This window comes from Cetorhinus maximus, chromosome 8 (genome assembly GCF_964194155.1).
Source record: "Cetorhinus maximus chromosome 8, sCetMax3.hap1.1, whole genome shotgun sequence".
Lineage (NCBI taxonomy): Eukaryota > Metazoa > Chordata > Chondrichthyes > Lamniformes > Cetorhinidae > Cetorhinus > Cetorhinus maximus.
In genome coordinates this window covers 14,436,145-14,455,236 of record NC_135886.1, presented here as the reverse complement: position 1 = coordinate 14,455,236, position 19,092 = coordinate 14,436,145, and the positions used below count along the sequence as shown (strand labels likewise).

The following is a 19,092-nucleotide window of genomic DNA, read 5'->3' as shown; positions in this document are numbered from 1 at the left end:
TGAGGGACATTGGCCAGGACACCATGGAGAACTCCCCTTCTCTACTTTGAATAGTGTCGTGGGATCATGGGGTCTTTTACCTGAGAGAGTAGACAGAGTTTCAGTTTAACATCTCATCTGAAAGCCAGCTCGCACTACAGTGCAATGCTTCCTTAATAGGGACAGAACAATTAACATTAACATGGCGACTGAATTACATCTCTGCCTTCCTCTCTCACTCCATCTGAAGATTTCACTTGGCTTTGACTTACCATGTGCAAAGCCAGGAGAGGGCAACAAATTCTCCCATCAGCTGTGCCAGATGTAAGCTGTTGTTATTGGTCCTCAGTATTCAGGCTTTGAGAGGAGATAATCTGATCCCTGTCTATGAACAGGAGGTGGCAATTCAGCCCCTTGAGGCAGTTCCCCGTTCAGTGAGATGGCCTATCGGTATCTTAACTCCATCCAGCTGCCTTGGAACCATAACCCTTGATACCCTTGCATAACAAAAACCTGTCAATCCCTGTGTTAAAAATTTCAATTGACCTTCAGCGTCAATAGCTTCCTGAGGGAGGGAGTTCCAGCTCTCCAATACCCTTTTGTGTGAAGAAGTGCTTCCTGGCATCACCCGTGAAAGACCTTGTTTCCAGTAAATGGAGGTTCTTTATAAATAGCACAATGTTTAACTACAATTTAGAAGCTGGACAGGGATGAATGTGAAATAAAAAAAGAAAATACTGGAAATACACAGCTGGTCAGACGGCATCCGTGGAGAGAGAAACGCGAAAGATCACTGGCCTGAAACATTAACTGGCTGCTCTCTCTCTTACAGAAGCTGCCTGCTAGCTGTTCCCAGCATTTTCTGTTTTTATTTCAGATTTTCAGCAACTGCCAGTAGTTGGCTTTTGCAGAAATGAATTGAAGTTTGCCTCCAACACTCCCCGTTCCTATGCTGATGAATTACCCTTGCTAGGGACTAGCAGGGCCAGTTGTGGTCTGCACCTCACTGTTGCTTTACTCCATTCCAGTTTTGCACTTTTGGAAGCCGAATGATTAGTCGGGGCTGCTACGTCTTCAACAGGCGCTTGGATCACTTCCGCTCAGTCCTCAATTCCATGGTGGAAAGGCACCTGAATTCTCAGATGTGGAGGTCAGAACATTTTCCTTTTCTTTGACTGGATATTCTTTTTGTTGAGATGCTGAAGGCCTCAGGGGCCCAGTACATGGTGCAGCGCACTGCCAGGGATAGAGGATGTTGGAGCGAGAAGATGAGCTAATTAAAGAAGTGGTTGCTTGAGTCAAGCTTGGGTTTTAAAAGCTTATGGATTGTCAGAGAAAGGCGGGCAATAATGCTCTGGCTCAAGTGCACAGTGGCACAGTTAAGCCTTTGTTGCAAGGCTCCAGGGTGGACGGCTTGTCAGTAAAGTGAAAAGGAAGACGCATGGAGTGTTGATGACCTCACACCAGGAACCCGATTTTAACTCACTCAAAGGCCATTTGCTTAGGTAGAGTTAAAAGCAGGTCCAAGGGTGTCCCTAGTAAACTTGGCGCTCTGTCACCCAGAGCTGCCCCATTCAGGACTGCCAGTGGTAGAAGTGTATCAGTGTATGGAGTGTGCCCGACTGCACTGAAAAGAAAAACTTCCATTTATATAATGCTTTTCATGACCACCAGAAATCTGAGAGTGCTTTACAGTCAATGAAGTACTTTCGAAGTGTAGTCACTGTTATAATGTCGGAAATTGGGCAAATGTAGGAATCATGCTAAAAAATAGCTTGGTTTCATCTGAAAGATGGCACCTTCGACAGTGCAACACTTCCTCAGTTACCCTGAAAGTGCAGCGTTCCCTCAATAATACCCACCTGACTGTATGGCACTCCTTCAGCACTGCCCCTCTGGCAGTGCAGTGCTACCTCAGTACTGTCCCTCCAACAGTGCAGTGCTACCTCAGTACTGTCCCTCCAACAGTGCAGTGCTACCTCAGTACTGTCCCTCCAACAGTGCAGCGCTACCTCAGTACTGTCCCTCCAACAGTGCAGCGCTACCTCAGTACTGTCCCTCCAACAATGCAGTACTACCTCAGCACGGCCCCTTCAACGATGCAGCGCTACCTCAGTACTGCCCCTTCAACAGTGCAGCGCTACCTCAGTACTGTCCCTCCAACAGTGCAGTGCTACCTCAGTACTGTCCCTCCAACAATGCAGTACTACCTCAGTACTGTCCCTCCAACAGTGCAGTGCTACCTCAGTACTGTCCCTCCAACAATGCAGCGCTACCTCAGTACTGCCCCTCTAACAGTGCAGCGCTACCTCAGTACTGCCCCTCTAACAGTGCAGTGCTACCTCAGTACTGTCCCTCCAACTATGCAGTGCTACCTCAGTACTGCCCCTCCAACAGCGCAACGTTCCCTTAGTAATGTCCCTCTCTCAGTGCGGGTTCCCTTAGTAATGCCCCCTTGACAGTGCAGCGTTCACTCAGTAGTGACCCTCCATCAGTGGAGAGACATAGGAAATAGGAGCAGGAGTAGGCCATTCAGCCCCTTGAATTGCTCCGTCATTCACTAGATCATAGTTGATCTTCTACCTCAATGCCATTTTCCCCGCACTATCCCAAAATCTTTTGATGTCTTTACTATCTAGAAATCGATCGATCTCTGTCTTCCATATACTCAGTGACTGACCCTCCACAGCCCTCTGGAGCAGAGAATTCCAAAGATTCACCACCCTCTGAGTGAAAAAATTCTGCCTCATCTCAGTCCTCTTATTCTGAGACTGTGTCTAGACCCCCGCAGCCAGGGGAAATATACTTCCTACATCTATCCTGTCATGCCCTGTAAGAATTTTGTATGCTTCAATCAGATCTGTTCTCATTTATCTAAACTGTAGAGAATATAGACCTATCTCCTCAATCGCTCCTCATAGGACAATCCCACCATCCCAGGGGTCAGTTTGGTGAACCTTTGTTGCACTCCCTCGATGGCAAGTGTATTTTTCCTTAGGTTAGGACAGCAGAACTGTATACAATACTCCAGGAGCGGTCTCACCAGGCTGTGTAAAATTGCAGCAAGGCTTCTTTACTCCTGTACTCAAATCCTCTTGTAATAAAGGCCAACATATCATTTGCCTTCCTAATTGCTTGCTGCACCTGCATGTTGGCGCTCCCTTAGTACTGACCCTCCGACAGTGCAACTCTCCTTTAGTACTGCCCCTGTGGCAGTGTGGCACTCCCTCAGTGCTGCTCCTCTGGCGTTGTGGCATTCTTTTAGTACTGACCCTCCGTTAGTGCAGCACTCTCCCTGTTATGAACCTCCAACAGTGCAGTACTCTCCCAGTGTTGACCTTCCAGCAATGCAGGGCTCCCTCAGTACTGACCCTCTGACACTGCAGTGCTCTGTCAGTACTTCCCTCACTACTGACCTTTAAACAGTGCAGTGCACTCTCAGTGCAGTCCCTCAGGCAGTGCAGCACTCCCTCAATACTGACCCTCCAATGGTGCAGTGCTCTGTCAGTACTGACCCCCTGACAGTGTGGTGCTCCCTCAGTGCTGACCTTCTGACAGTGCAGCACTTCCTCAGTACTGACCCTCCAACACTGCAGTGCTCCCTCACTACTGACCCTCCAACAGTGCAGTGCTCCCTCAGTACTGCCCCTCAAAGTGCAGCACTGTCTCAGTACTGACCCTCTAATGGTGCTGCATTCCCTCGGTACTGGCCCTCTGACAGTGCAGCATACTCTCAGTCTTGACCCTACGACAGGGCAGCACTCCCTCAGTCCTGACCCTCCACTGTGCGGTGCTCCATCAGTACTGCACTGCAAATGTCAGCCTGGATTTTATTCTCCAGTCTCTGAAGTGAGAGTGCTAACACTGAGCCAGTTTCGCCTTGTTGTGCAAGGATAAATCTAATGAGTGTCTTTTTATTTTCACTGTAGGAAGATTCCTCCGGCCACGGAAACACAGAGAACGCCACTCCTTCCGCCTCCTGCCCCCTCGCCTCTCTCGCTGCGCTCTGTGTCGTCTCTTTCAGTAACTTCATCTTTGTCTTCTTCCATGGGCATGGAACTGAAGCCAGTACCCTCGCCTGCCAGCCTTGCTGAAGCTCGAGCCCCTGCAGACCCACCCTCCGCCTGCTGCCGCTCCCTTCCTCCGCCGACCCCAACCCCCTCCCCATCTTCAGGGAGAGCGCCCTGGGCAAAGACCGGTCGGGCACCTGGATTCCACCAAGACCCCCGTCCCACTGGCGAGACATCACCGGGCAAACGGAAGAAATCGGCGGCCTCCCCCTCTGACCTGCTCCCTTCCTCGGACCCCCCCCTCAAAAGAAACTGCGTATTGAGTCTGGACCGGATAAGCGCCCCCCTTCCTGGTGGGACAGCCTCCCGCCCTCCCACCTCGAATACCTCTTCACACAATGCTAACAACGGACTCAATGCCCATGGACCCAAAGCAGGACGCTCAGGACAAACTGGAATTCTGGGCCTTTCAGGGAACTCCCTCAAAGGGACTAGCAGGACGGTGGAACACTTTGGTCCCAAGAGGGATGCCCGCCTCTGCGAGGCACGTCGGCTGGGGGCCCACAACCCTTCATCCCCACCACCGACCGTCAACTCCCCCGCACGGACCGAGGGCAGGAAACGGAAGAATGCACCCTCCTGCTCAAAACCCACTAAAATAGCCAAGGCCCCTGAAGTCAACTGTGTTCAAAGGAAGAGGGAAGAGAGCCTGGCAACAACTCGACCTCACAGCAACTCACACACGCACAAGGTAGGGAAAGCACAAATGCACTGCAGTCCCCGGGGAAGTGTGGGTAAAGTGATGTAAGGGGTCATCAACAGTGTATCAAGGGGCAGTTGCTTAGTGGTAACCTGCTTACTGATGCTCAGTTTGGATCCCACCAGGGTTACTGGGTTTCTGACCTCATTACAGCTTTGGTTCAAACATGGACAAAAGAGCCAAGCTCCAGAGGTGAGGTGAGAGTGACTGTCCTTGACCAATTGTGGCATCAAGGAACCATAGCAAAACTGGAGTCAATGGGGATCAGGGGCAAACCTCTCCTCTGGTTGGAGTCATACCTAGCATAAAGGAAGATGGTTGTGGTTGTTGGATGTCAGTTATCTCAGTTCCAGGACATCACTGCAGGAGTTCCTCAGGGTAGTGTCCTCGGCCCAACTATCTTCAGCTGCTTCATCAATGACCTTCCTTCCATCATAAGGTCAGAAGTGGGGATATTCGCTGATTGCACAATGTTCAGCACCATTCGTAACCCCTCAGATACTGAAGCAGTCTATGTCCAAATGCAGCAAGACCTGGACAATATCCAGGTTTGGGCTGACAAGTAACATTCGCACCACACAAGTGCCAGGCAATGACCATCTCCAACAAGATAGAATCTAACCATCGCCACTTGACATTCAATGGCATTACCATCACTGAATCCTGGGGGGGGTTACCATTGACCAGAAACTGAACTGGACTAGCCATATACATACTGTGGCTATAAGAGCAGGTCAGAAGCTAGGAATCCTACAATGAGTAACTCATTTCCTAACTCCCCAGAGTTTGTGCACTGTCTACAAGGCACAAGTCAGGAGTGTGATGGAATATTTTCCACTTGCCTGGACGAGTGCAGCTCTCACAATACTTAAGAAGCTCGACACCATCCAGGACAAAGCATCCCGCTTGATTGGCACCCCTTCCACAAACATTTGCTCCCTCCACCACCGATGCACTGCAGACACATCACAAGATGCACTGCAGGAATTCACCAAGGCTCCTTAGGCGGAACCTTCCAAACCCACGACAGCCACCATCTAGAAGGACAAAGGTAGCAGATACATGGGAATACCACCACCTGGAAGTTCCCCTTCAAGCCACTCACCATCCTGACTTGGAAATATATCACCGTTCCTTCTCTGTTGCTGGGTCAAAATCCTAGAACTCCCTCCCTAACAGCACTGTGGGCGTACCTACACTACATGGACTGCAGTGGTTCAAGAAGGCAGCTCACCACCACCTTCTCAAGGGCAATTAGGGATGGGCAATAAATGCTGGCCCAGCCAGCAACACCCACATCCCATAAATGAAGTAAAAAAAATGACTCTGAACTACGAGTGGAGATTCGACTCCAAGCTAGCTGCTCCTAGATGTGGTGTTGGTATGGGTGCTGTCACTGTCTTCAACCATCTTGGGTTGGGAAGGAGCAAAGGTATTCAGGATTCCGGGTGTTTTTTACTGCCCAGGAGTCTGTCTCCCCTCCTCACCCTGCTGGAGTGTGTGCAAGTACATAGGTTGGTTGAGGACAGGCTGAAGCTTGACTGATTGTTTTGAGATTGTCTAATGCCATCACTCTCAGTTCTGAGCGAGCCTTTGGCTCATTGTTACATTCCCGTCTCTTTAGTCAGAAGGTGGAGGGTTCCTACCCCATTCCGGATAATCCTAGTGACTGAAGCCTGTAAGTACTTGGCTGATATTGACTCTCTGTTTTCACACTAGGTGGTGTAAATAGAAGCAGAGTGTGGTAGTCTGAGCTCATCCGTTTTGAACCTGAAAGCTATAGTAAAGTATTTTCTAAATAGCAAGAAGTTAGGAACTGTGAAGGATCCAAGAGATTTAGGGGTCTATGCACAGAAATAACTAAAATCTTGTGGACAGGTACAAAAATAATCCAAAGGAATAATGGAATATTGGACTTTAATCTCAAGAAGGCTGGAATACAGAGGGGTTGAAGTTAAACTACAGCTGTAAAGAACTCTGGTTAGGCAGCATCTGGAGTTCTGGGCCCCACATTTTTTCTTATTCATTCATGGGATGTGGGCTTCACTGGCTGGGCCAACATTTATTGCCCATCCCTAGTTGCCCTTGAGAAGGTGGTGGTGAGCTGCCTTCTTGAACCGCTGCAGTCCATGTGGTGTAGGTACACCCACAGTGCTGTTAGGAAGGGAGTTCCAGGATTTTGATCCAGCGACAGCGAAGGAACGGGATATATTTCCAAGTCAGGATGGTGAGTGACTTGGAGGAGAACTCACTTTCTCAGGAAGGCTATATTGGTGTCCGAGGCGGTACAGAGCATTTCACCAGAATGGTACTGGGGCTTAAAGGGTTAAATTATGTGGATAGATTGGGTGGAGTAGGATTGTATACTCTTGAAAATAGAACTTCAAGGAGTGGTCTAATTGAGGTATTTAAGATGATTAAAGGATTTGAAAGGGTAGATAGAGAAAAACCATTTCCTCTTGTGAGGGAATCCAGAACAGATGAGCAAAACCTTAAAGTTAGAGAAAGGCCACTCAGGAGTGGTGTCAGGAAGAACGTCTTCACACAAAGGGGAATGGAAATCTGGAACTCTTCTCCCCCAAAAAAAGCTGTGGATGCCGGGGGTTGGGGGGTCAATTGAAAATTTCAAAACCGAGATCAATAAGAGTTTTGATAGGTAAAAATATTGAGTGTAATGGAACCAAAGTGAGTAACTGGAGGTAGGATACAGATCATCCATGATCTAATTGAGTGGGAGAACAGGCTAAGTGGCCTCCTCCTGATCCAATGGTTCAGGGGTAATATTCCCCCGCCTTGAGTCAGAAGGATTATGTTTGAACCACACTAAAGAGAGCACCAGTGATCGGAGGTTGGAGCACTGGCTCCAAATTTTGGATTATGCCCTTGGCGGGGGTGGGGTCTCGAGTCTGATGGGCATGGGCCGCCCACCCCCCTTATTATAAAGGATGGGGTACCGTTTAGCCTTGGTTGCAGCCCAGCTGGAAGAAGGCCCTCCAAAGATGAACTGTGAAAAAGGCAACAGGGTATCCACAGTAAGCGACTGAAGAATCTCCTCTGTGACTTGAGTTAGGAGCTACCCTTGGGCAGAACACAAACAAACTTTCTTTTTTGACATGAGAACTGGGTGCTGGGGGAATAGTGTTAGGCAACAGTATCCGTGTAACTGGTATCCCAGGGAGACTTGGCGTTACCCAGAGAAAAGGTAAAAAAGTGACCAAAAAAATAAACCCCCAGTTTAGAACTAGGGGTCACTGTTTAAAAATAAGGGGCCGCCCATTTAAAACAGAGATGAGGCGAAATTCTTTCACTCATGGTCGTGAGTCTTTGGAACTCTCTTCCTGAAAAGGTGGTGGAAGCAGAGTCTTTGAATATTTTTAAAGCAGAGGTGGACAGATTATTGCTAAGCAAGGTGGGGTGATGGATTATTGGGGGTAGGTGGGATGCAGATTTCAGGATACTATCAGATCAGCCATGATCTTATTAAATGGCGGAGCAGGCTCGAGGGGCTGAATGGCCTACTCCTGCTCCTTGTTTGTATGTTCCTATGACCCTGTTTGAAAACCTCAATCATATTATGCGTACTATGACTGCCTTTAAATGTTTCAATCTCCAATGGAAGATTTAACATACTACTGAGATTTACTGTTTAAACAGAAGTACTTAATTACAAAGCAGCAGAAATGTGTTGGGAGCAGTTTAAAGAGGTAATGTAAATTGATCCCGCTCACTGTAAGAGCAATTTCCAGTGGGCACTGTCCATGTTGTCTTATTTATCTTTTCATTCATCGGATGTGAGCATCACTGGCAAGGCCAGCATTTATTGTTCATCCCTAATTGCCCTTGAGAAGGTGGTAGTGACCTGCTGCCTTGAACAGTTGCAGTCTGTGACATGCAGGTACATGCACAGTGCTGTTAGGAAGGGAGTTCCAGGATATTGACCAGTGACAGTCAAGAAACAGCTGCTATATTTCCAAGTCAGGATGATGTGTTACTTGAAGGTGATGTTGCTGTCATGATGTAACTCACCATATTTGGAACTCATCTCCCTTGGGAGGAAAGCAATTTGTATTGTTGGAACACCCTCCCTAACAGCACTGTGGGTGTACCTACACCACATGGACTACAGCGGTTCAAGAAGACAACTCACCATCACCTTCTCAAGGGCAATTAGGGATAGGTAATAAATGCTGGTCTAGCCAGCGACACCTACATCCCATAAATTAATCATGATCTTCAGTAAAGTAATGGAAGGGGTCATCAACAGTGCTATCAAGCAGCACTTGCTTAGCAATAACCTGCTCACTGACACTCAGTCCATAAGGGTCACTCATTTCTGACCTCATTACAGCCTTGGTTCAAACTTGGACAAAGGAGCTAAACTCCGGAAGTGATATGAGAGTGACTGCCCTTGACATCAAGGCAGCATTCGACCGAGTGTGGCATCAAGGAGCCCTAGCAAAACTGGAGCCACTGAGAATTGGTGGGAAAACTCTCTGCTGGTTAGAGTCATACCTAGCACAAAGGAAGATAGTTGTGGTTGTTGGAGGTCAATCACCTCAGTTCCAGGACATCACTGCAGGAGTTCCTCAGGGTAGTGTCCTTGGCCCAACCATCTTCAGCTGCTTCATCAATTACCTTCCTTCCATCATGAGGTCAGACGTGGGGATGTTTTTTTGATTACTGCACAATGTTCAGCACCATTTGCAACTCCTCAGATACTGAAGCAGTTCATGTCCAAATGCAGCAAGACCTAGACAATATCCAGGCTTGGGCTAACAAGTGTCAAGTAAATTAGCACCACACAAGTGCCAGGCAATGACCATCTCCAACAAGAGAGAATCTAACCATTGCCCTTGACATTCAATGGCATTATCATCACTGAATCTCCCACTATCAACATCCATTGACTAGAAGTTGAACTGGACTAGCCATGTAGATACTGTGGCTACAAGAACAGGTCAGAGGCTAGGAATCCTGCGGTGAGTAAATCACCTCTTGACTTCCCAAAGCTGTCCACCATCTCCAGAGCACAAGTCAGGAGTGTGATGGAATACTTTCCACTTGTCTGGATAAGTGCAGCTGCAACAACTCAAGAAGCTTGACACCATCCAGGACAAAGCAACCTGCTCGATTGGCACCCCTTCCACAAACATTCACTCCCTCCGTCACAGACGAACAGTAGCAGCAGTGTGTACCATCTACAAGATGCACTGCAGAAGCTTACCAAGTCTCCTTAGGCAGCACCTTTGAAACCTACGACCACTACCATTTAGAAGGACATGGGCAGCAGAGACATGGGAACACCACCACCTGAAAGTTCCCCTCCAAGTCACTTACCATACTGACTTGGAAATATGTCACCGTTCCTTCACTGTTGCTGGGTCAAATTCCTGGAACTCCCTCCCTAACAACACTGTGGGTGTACTTACACCGCATGGACTGCAGCGGTTCAAGAAGGCAGCTCACCACCACCTTCTCAAGGGCAATTAGGGATGGGCAATAAATGCTGGCCTAGCCAGTGATGCCCACATCCCATAAATGAATTAAAAAATGTTTTTTTAATGATATAGCACCTTTAACATTTTAAGACATCCCAAGGCACTTCACAGGAATATTATCAACAAAACCTGGCACGAGAAACATAAGGTGATATTAAGGCAGATGACCAGAAGCCTAGTCAAAGAGATAGGTTTTAAGGAGTGCCTTAAAAGGGGAAAGAGAGCTGGAGAGGCAGAGCAACTTACATAGGGAATTCCAGAGCTTGGGGCACAGGTAGCTGAAGGCACAGCTGCCAATAGTGGAACAATTAAAAGTGTGGATGTGTAAGAGGCCAAAATTGGAGGAGTTTTGGGCTAAGAAAATTACAGAAATGGGGATGGGCGAGGTCATGGAGGGATTTGCAAACCAGGATGAAACTTTTAAAATCAAGGTATCACTCAACCGGGAGCCAGTGTTGAAGACACCAGAGAACAGTGTCAGTGTGTCGCTTTGAGGCATTGTCACTGTTCTTTTTGATGATGGTGGTTTCTGAGGAAGAAGGAAACCAATACTTAATATGTGTCTGAATTTTGGATGTAAGCAAAGTGCCTGCCGGAGTTTGGGCGTTTTCAGCTATCTTTAATCTCACCTGAAAAAAAAACTCAAGTAATTCCTTTCTGTCAGTCATTGGGAGAGAGCATCAGGTTTTCATAATGATGGGGGTCACCTCTGGACAGATCATGCCCTGTCTCCTCTCCATAGGTGTAGGAATAGGAATCACACACTGCCCTTTGACTTACCACTGAATCGGAGACTCTCTACCAATGTGATCTCCTTTCTCCACATCTGAAGAGTGTTCTGTTCATGCTGGCTGTAGCTCAGTGGATAGCCAGAGGCAACAGTTTGCCTCTGATTTTGAAGGTCGTGGATTCAAGCCCCAATCCAGCAACTTTGACCACACAATCTAGCTCTGCAATGGGAAGGGAGTGCTGTACAGTCAAAGGTCTTTCAGATGAGGTCCCAGTCTGTCCTCCCAGGTGGTGGTAAATGATCCCCTGGCAATATTCCAAACAGAAACAGGTATACCTGGTCAATATTATCCTTCAACAAACATCACTTGGTCATTATTTCATTGCTGTTGTGGAAGTTTGCTGTGTGCAAATTGGTTGCTGTGTTTCCTACATTAGAAAGAGTAAATACACTTCAGAAGTACTTCAGTGGCTGTGGAGTGCTCTGAGATGTCTTCAGGTTGTGGAAGGTGCCAAATAAAAGTAACTTCTGAGAGTGAGTTTGCTTAGTGAACATTAATCTCTCTTTCTCTTTCTGCATCTTCCCCAGACAAAAGTGCGCCCCTGAGAGTGAGCCTGGCCTAGCTCTGAGGAGATATGGAGCCTGGAATCTTCCGTCCATCAGTTTCCACCTCCAGCCCTTCTCTCACACAAAACGGACACAGTCAAAGTTGTTGAGACCTCAGTTGTACCACAGGCTGTTTATGCACAAATCAAAGCAGGCACTCCCACTAGCCGCCTTATTTGGTATGAACTATTTTGTCGAGCTCCGTGTCTGTAGCAGGAGTCACTGCGCTCATCATTCATTTGCTTTGTTTGTTCCTTACTTCCGATTACTCTGCTCTAAGGTAACGCCTTCTTGCTTTCTTGACATGGCAACTTTGCTCTGCACCGATACGAAAGGGAGCAGTTTACAAACGTGTGCAAAATCACAGGTGAGACACACACCGAATGATTTTGCCTTAAAGCAGTGGAGAATGACAGGGAGCGTTCCCACCACATCTTCGATCTGTGCTCCCGGCAGGCGGGTGGTCTCCTCGTGGCATCATGCCTTTCCCGCACCCATCCTTTCCGAAAGGCACTGACTCGCATCGGGGTTCAGTCCCACAGGTGCCGGACACCCGCTGGGTACCATCCTCTGGGAGCCATTCTTTTCAAGTGAGCCTAGGTATTTCACAGCCATGATCACAAGCAAGAGCCCAACCAGTGTCCACTGCAATGAGATCCATCACTACATCCCTCTTGTTACCCTAGTGGCCACATTGGGCGTTGTCCATTACCCACACTAAGCAGGCAGGGAGAGGGAGGAAGGATAAGAGAGGTGGACGATGGCTTCACAGCTTGAAGTTCTTACCGAATTAATGATCAGAAAAACCTGAAGGATTCAGTCACAAACCTAAAGGGGAGACGAAAGATGACACTTCCACAAGAGCTGGAGATGAATGGGTTTTTTTCTCTTGAGCATGTTACATCATCAGGAACCAGTGATGACATGATTTCCCAGAACGCGGTTCCAACAAAGGAGGCAGATTTGGAAAATCACTTCTTGCACGTGCAGCCATGACAATCTGAGATCAAACACACCAAGGCAAGGCACAGTTTGATTTCTGGTGACATGTAATCAGTCATTTTTTGCCGTTTAAGCCTGGTTGCAAATAATACCTTGGCTTGCCTCTCTGCCACCTGGTGATGGTGTCACCATGGGTGACCCCCAGTGTTTGCTAAAGGTCTGGAAGCATAATGGCATTTTATTAACTTTCTATCCCCTCCCCCCTCACTTCAGCTTTCCCGCTCCTGAAGGTGCTAACTCTGTCGTAACCCTCCCCACCCAAGTACCAGTTGGCACTGCCCTCTGGTCCTTTGCTCATGAGCATTACCTAAGATTGTGGATTGGCTCCTAGTGGTCTGTATGGCTCAGTACTAGATCAAGCTGCACACAAACTGTTGAAGCATTGGGAGCAGCTTGAAATAGCATTCTGCTCTCTCTCCGACCCTGACAGATGGGAGCTAAGCTAAATTCACATTTTAAGGATTAAAAACAACTCTGCCAGTGTCCTACACCCAATTGCGCACACACCTCCTTTAGTGACCATTGCACAGAGCTGGAGCCTAACCCAGCAGGAAAGGAAAGAAAAATTTACGATGTCCGCTCCAGAATCATTCAGCATGAAGAGAATGTTACAAAAAAGAGCAGTTTTAAATAGCAGACCGCAGAAGTTCACAGGTGGGGAATTTATATTTAAAGAGAGGAACACTTTGCAGGTCTCAGAAAGCTTCCAGTCTCTCTGAGCAGATTCCTGACGTGTTCAAAGTCTGACAAGCTCACTGTGCAACCCAGGTCTTCAATCAAACTTACTTTTGTTTTTTTCCAACTGAACTGTTCTCAAACCAAATCATTCCTTACTCCACGACAAGCGAAGTAGAAGCTTCATACAGTTCGCTGGTGCTCCAAACTCCTCGTTAGGAGCAGAAGAGGTTCAACAATCTTCTAATTTCAGTATTTATGTTTCTGCTTAATTGGTTTTATCAGCCTTTTTGAGAATTGAGTGACTTTGTTTTTATTTCTTCATAACATTTTTTCATTGTATTACTATATATATTTTTTAAAGTTCTGTATTTTCTTATATATATGATTTTTCTGTACATTTCTCACAATCAGCGCTGTGAATCAATAACCGAGGGACTGTGCTGAGCTGCCAAGCGTCTCTCCTGGTAGTGATTTTATTTTTTTCCCTGGAAAATATTTGAAATCTTGAGTTAAAAAGAGGAAAAACATTAACTACGCAATGTTGTTGTTCTCTCTGTCAGTGACTGAAAGGATTAAGTCCCAGATACACATGGAAATCTGCTGTGTTACAATCAGTCACCTAAACTGAGAGGGCATTTTTCGCTGCAATAGTTCCATTTCTGTGGCCACAAGCCGGGAGCTTGTGCCCAGTTTGGACCAGTTCTGGGACACACTCAGTCATGTTCAGTTTAACCTACTACGCCGCACGGCAAATTTGACTCTTTCAACTTGGGAATGATACAGCAGCAACATGGGCCGTTCGGTCCATCATGCCTGTGCCAGCTCTGTGAAGGACCTCTTCCATTAGTCCCACTCCCCTCTGCCCTTTTCCCATAGCCTTTTCCTTTTCAAGTATATATCCTACGGGAAATGAACTCGGACACTGTGTGAAATCAGGTGTCAATCTAATGACATCAGCTTCCCACCAGGCAGGATGAGTTCAAGTTACTTCCAACCTATAATTTTGCCATTGTGCATTGACGGGATGTTTAATGCTGGAGAATGGAACCTCCTAGTATTGAGCACCAGTTGTCATCATTATCAAGCACTCCTAGATTAGGGCACATTGTGCCTTATTGAATGATCACCTGTGCAAGATCTCAACTTAGCCAAGATTGCACTGCCTGATCCAATCCTGCGCCAGGTCTTGTTCGCTCACTATCTCTGACATTGGCAGCCTCCACAGGTTCCTTGATCTGCAATGCACTGAGTTTCTTTGTTTATGAATCCCTTCCAATTCCCATCCCTGGTCTTGCCTCTCCCTGCCTTTGCATCATTCCTGAATCCTACATCTCTGTTTACACACTTCGGTCCTTAGATCTGGCCTTGACTACATTTATCCCTCCCACCCCTATGCTGCAGCAAGTCCTCTGTGTCTTCCCTATACTTCACATCCCACCCTCTACATGCTACTTCCCTCCCCTCCTTTAAAAGTCTCCACAGAATCTATCCAGTTGTGCTTTCAGTTCCTGCCCTCAACTGTCCAACTATGATTCAGCATCCATTTCTCCATGAAGCATCTTAGTACCTGTACCTTAAGAACACTGTATAAATTTGAGTAAAATAAGGCCCCCCCTGCTCTCCCCAAATGAGCACCCCTACCGCTCCTGCAACAGTGTGATAGTTTTCCATTTCCCACACTAGCAATGCTTTGTTCTCTCCCACTGGAATCACCAATTTAGTGGTAAACAGTACCAAATCAAGAGTAGTTTTAGGCTGAATATTTGCCACTAGCCACTGATTCAGACTACCCCAATATCATTTTACACACAACCCTGTCAGCCAATCGAGGAGTCTTCAACCCATCAGTCTGGGCTGGAATGGAACCCAGCTCCCTGAGATAAAAGGACAACTTTTGACTAACTCTCTGGATCAGCCTCATCTGTGTCCTGCTAACCTTTATAGTAAACATGTCACTCTTGATACCTGAGTCCCACCTGCCTTAAACAACCAATTCAGTGGAGCGCTAAAGATGACCCTCCTAATACAGATTCGAGTGAATGACTGAGACAGACCCATGGGAATGTAAGGTACCGAACTATAGTGTCAGCCATGGAGATCAAAATGCCAAGATGTGTAAATGTCTGGAAAGTTTGTAATAGTTGTGTATTGATAATTATGCAAATATCTTTTGTATTTGATCTAGTATTGACACATTGTCTATAATATTTTACAGTTTTGAACTGGTCAAATATATATCTATAAATACAGATAAATACATATATATCGTGACCTAATGTTACAAATGCCAGATGTGTACCATTAAAGGTATCGGAGAGATACCATGGCATCTGCTGAAGGGCAGTGAGTTGTCAGAATGCATACCATTGCGCTGTCAGTAGTCATGTAGTTTATTGTACAGATCAAAGCAACAAAATCTGAATCAGGTTTTGATTTTTGTTTCAATTTTATGGGGGGGGGGCGGCGGTGGGTGGGGTGCGCTGTGGCATTGGCATCTGGATTGCAAAAATTTCAGATGAGGTACTTTCCTGTCCATTCGGATCCAACTTATACCATAGCACCTCCCGAAGCCAACCAGATTGATATAAATCATAGTCGGGTTTCCACACTAGCAATGTGGGAGGGAGGGGAAGGGTAGGTGCGATGTTAATCCTGTGTGTGAGATCTCACCTGCTTTCACATGCCCATTTAATAACAAGTTTCCAATGTGCAGAGTGAGATACAATTTAAAAACCATGACAGGAGAATGGGATTTAAAGCTAGGAGAGAGAGCCAGGGATCTGAGAGTATGCAGCAATTCTTCTTCTGCTTGTTTTAATTTTGAGTGCTCAGCATTACTGCCTCATCTACCGGTGGAAACGATCTACCACTGTCTACTCACCTTTCAATAGCTTGAAGACCTCTTGTTAGGTCTTGTTAGAATTTACAGCACAGAGACAGCCCAGTTGGTCTGTGTTGATGTTCAAGATCCACATAAGCCTCCTTCCAATCTATTTTCTCTCAACTTATCAGCATGCCCTACAATTCCTTTCCCACTCATGTGTTTAGTTACTTCCCTTTAAATATATCTATCCTGTTTGCCTCAACCACTCCCTGTGGTAGTGAATTCCACATTCTCACCACTCTCTAGGTAAAGACGTTTCTCCTGAATCCCCGATTGGATTTATTAGTGACTATTCTTATATTTACAGCTTCTAGTTTTGGTCTCCCCCCCAACTGGAAATACCTTCTCTTGTCAAACCTCCTTGTAATTTTAAACATCTGTGTCAGGTCACCCCTCAGCCTTCTTTTTTCTACTTGAATTCTGCAGGTGAATGAAAGTCTAAAATCGCAAACGTTGGAAATCTGAAACAAAAATTAAGAAGTGTCGGCAATGAGCAGCCAGCCAGCCAATTAGCATCATAAACAGCAAAGGCAGGCTGAGGGGTCTGATCAAGGTACTAGTCATGCTCTGGTTGGGTGAAATCCTGGAGGTTTAATGATGACCTCCTGCCCCCACACTCCATTGGTCGCCTGACATCACAGTGCCCTGCCTTCCCACAGCGACTCAGAAAGCAAGCAGATTCTTCAATTGGATGATTTTTGCACATCATTTCCCCCCCACCGCCGCCACCTCCAGTATTGTTTTAATATGATTTTCCTTGTGGGTTTCTCACAGCAGTGTCCAAGATATTAAGCCCTAATTTGCAAATGGAGAATCTCGTTGAAACATTAATCTCTCTTCTCATTCCCATTTTCATTACATGCGATCCCCCACTGGGAAGGGGAAAGAAACTGGGTATGGTGTAGATCATTTAAACTTGGATTGGCTACAGTGAAAGTTCTTTTAAGCTAGAAGATAAGGAATCAAATAATTACCTCAAATATGAGCTGCTGCCGGGCCTGTAAGCTGACAATTATTTTTAGTATAATAAAAGCAAAATACTGTTGATGCTGGAAATCTGAAGTAAAAAGAGAAAATGCTGGAAAAACTCAGATCTGACAGCATCTGTGGAGAGAGAAACAGAGTTAATGTTTCAAGTCAAATATGATTCTTCAGAACAGAAGTCACATCCGACTTGAAATGTGAACTCTGTTTCTCTTTCCACAGATGCTGCCAGACCTGCTGCGTATTTCCAGCACTTTCTCTTTTTATAATTATTTTTAGTACTTTTGTTTTTTGTGATTGATGCCAAACTATTTAATAGTGTACTCATTGTTTATCGTTAGAAGATGTTAGTTATTTTATACATCTGATCATATCCTGTTCATTTATGGTATTTGGCCCATCACTGTATTGTAAGCTGGGACTTGTGACAGATAAAAGGGTATGACCCAATTGTTCCAATGTATTATCCACTGAGTTGCTGAACAATATGGATAGGTCAGGCCATTGACACTATCCCTGATCATTGCTAAAGTTAGTTGAAGTCAGCCATGGAGGGCTTTCAAAATGTTACGGTTATCTTCAATGTCTCTAGCCTAGGAAGGCGAATATTCCTTACGAATGTCTAATGAATCTAACTGAAAGCAAATCATTGAAGACAGGATCAAGTTCCGCTGTGATGTCCTCTTTCGTCTTTATCTGAACAGCCTGCCAGCACTTCGGCCGGTTATTTCCTCACGCAGCTGTTGTGTGAGGAATCATGGGCTGAGGATTAGAGAAATAGGAAATCTCAGTCTTAACGTTACAACTTGCTCACAATTGAGGCGTCAGAGAGCCATCAGTGACCTTGGCAATGATCTAGTGTTGCAAGAAGCCAAGAGGAGAAAACCTGTAGGAAAAATATAACAACGTAAGACATAAGAGTCTGTCATTTGACCCTTCAAGACTGCTCCACCATTCAATAAGATCAAGACTGATCTTCTACCTCAGCTCAAATTTCTAGCCCTATTCCCACATCCCTTAATTCCCTTAGTATCCAAAAATCTTAGTATCCAAAAGTCCACCTCTTACTTGAATATATTTAAGGACTGGGCATCCACAGCGCTCTAGGGTAGGGAATTCCAAAAAATTCACAACCCTTTGAGCAAAGAAATTTCTCATCTCAATCCAAAATGGTCAACCCCTTATTTTGAGACTGTGACCCTGTGTTCCAGATTCCCTTGCTAGGGGAAACATTTTCTCAGCATATACCCTTCAAGCCTCTTAAGAATTTTATGTTTCAATTAGATCACCCCTCATTCTTCTATCCCGAGGGAACATAAGGCCTCATCTACTCAATTTCTCCTCATAAGACAATCCCTGTTCCCAGAAATCGGTCAAGTGAACCTTTGTTGCATTCCCTCTCAGGCAAGTATGTCATTCCTTAGGTAAGGAGACCAAAATTGTACACAGTATATCAGGTGTAGTTGTGCCAACGCCCTATACATTTGCAGTAAGACTTCTTTTCACTTATACTCCAATCCCTTTTGTAAAGGCTAAAGAAAGAAATTGGCTAAGATCGGGACCTGATCTTTCAGAAATTGCCAAAAGCAGTGCCCCGTGGAAAAACAAATGTTTTATTGTTTACCCTGCCTGTTTTTTTCACGTGACGTATTTTTTATTTCATACACACTGTTTTAAAACTGAGAGAGCAGTCATTTCATGGAAGCTCAGAGTGCGGATTCAACACTCGTGGCTTCGGGTGACGTGAGCTATTTTTAAACCGGCCTTTTGTAGCCAATGTTGAACGATCAACAGGGAGTACAGTGACAGTGAGCAGAAATAGGTTTCAGCAGGTTTTATGCTGATCAGGACTGATTCATAGTCAACCCCTCTTGCTTCCCCACCCAATCTCTTCCCTACTGAAGGTGCTGACTCCTGGGATTTGGAGTACAGTTGCAGAGTGACCAACCACACTAAGACAG

At 46.0% G+C, this 19,092-nt stretch overlaps 1 protein-coding gene across 1 annotated transcript in view; it reads left to right on the top strand.

Annotated features, from left to right (window-relative positions):
• Positions 1-15,665, top strand: part of atxn7l2a (ataxin 7-like 2a) — a 40,770-nt gene extending 25,105 nt beyond the window's left edge. Inside the window, 3 exon segments of the mRNA XM_078546478.1 lie at positions 1,008-1,129; positions 3,909-4,740; positions 11,566-15,665. Coding sequence (XP_078402604.1) covers positions 1,008-1,129; positions 3,909-4,740; positions 11,566-11,583 — 972 coding nt within the window. The 3' untranslated portion in view covers positions 11,584-15,665.
• Positions 15,666-19,092: the final 3,427 nt, after the last annotated feature.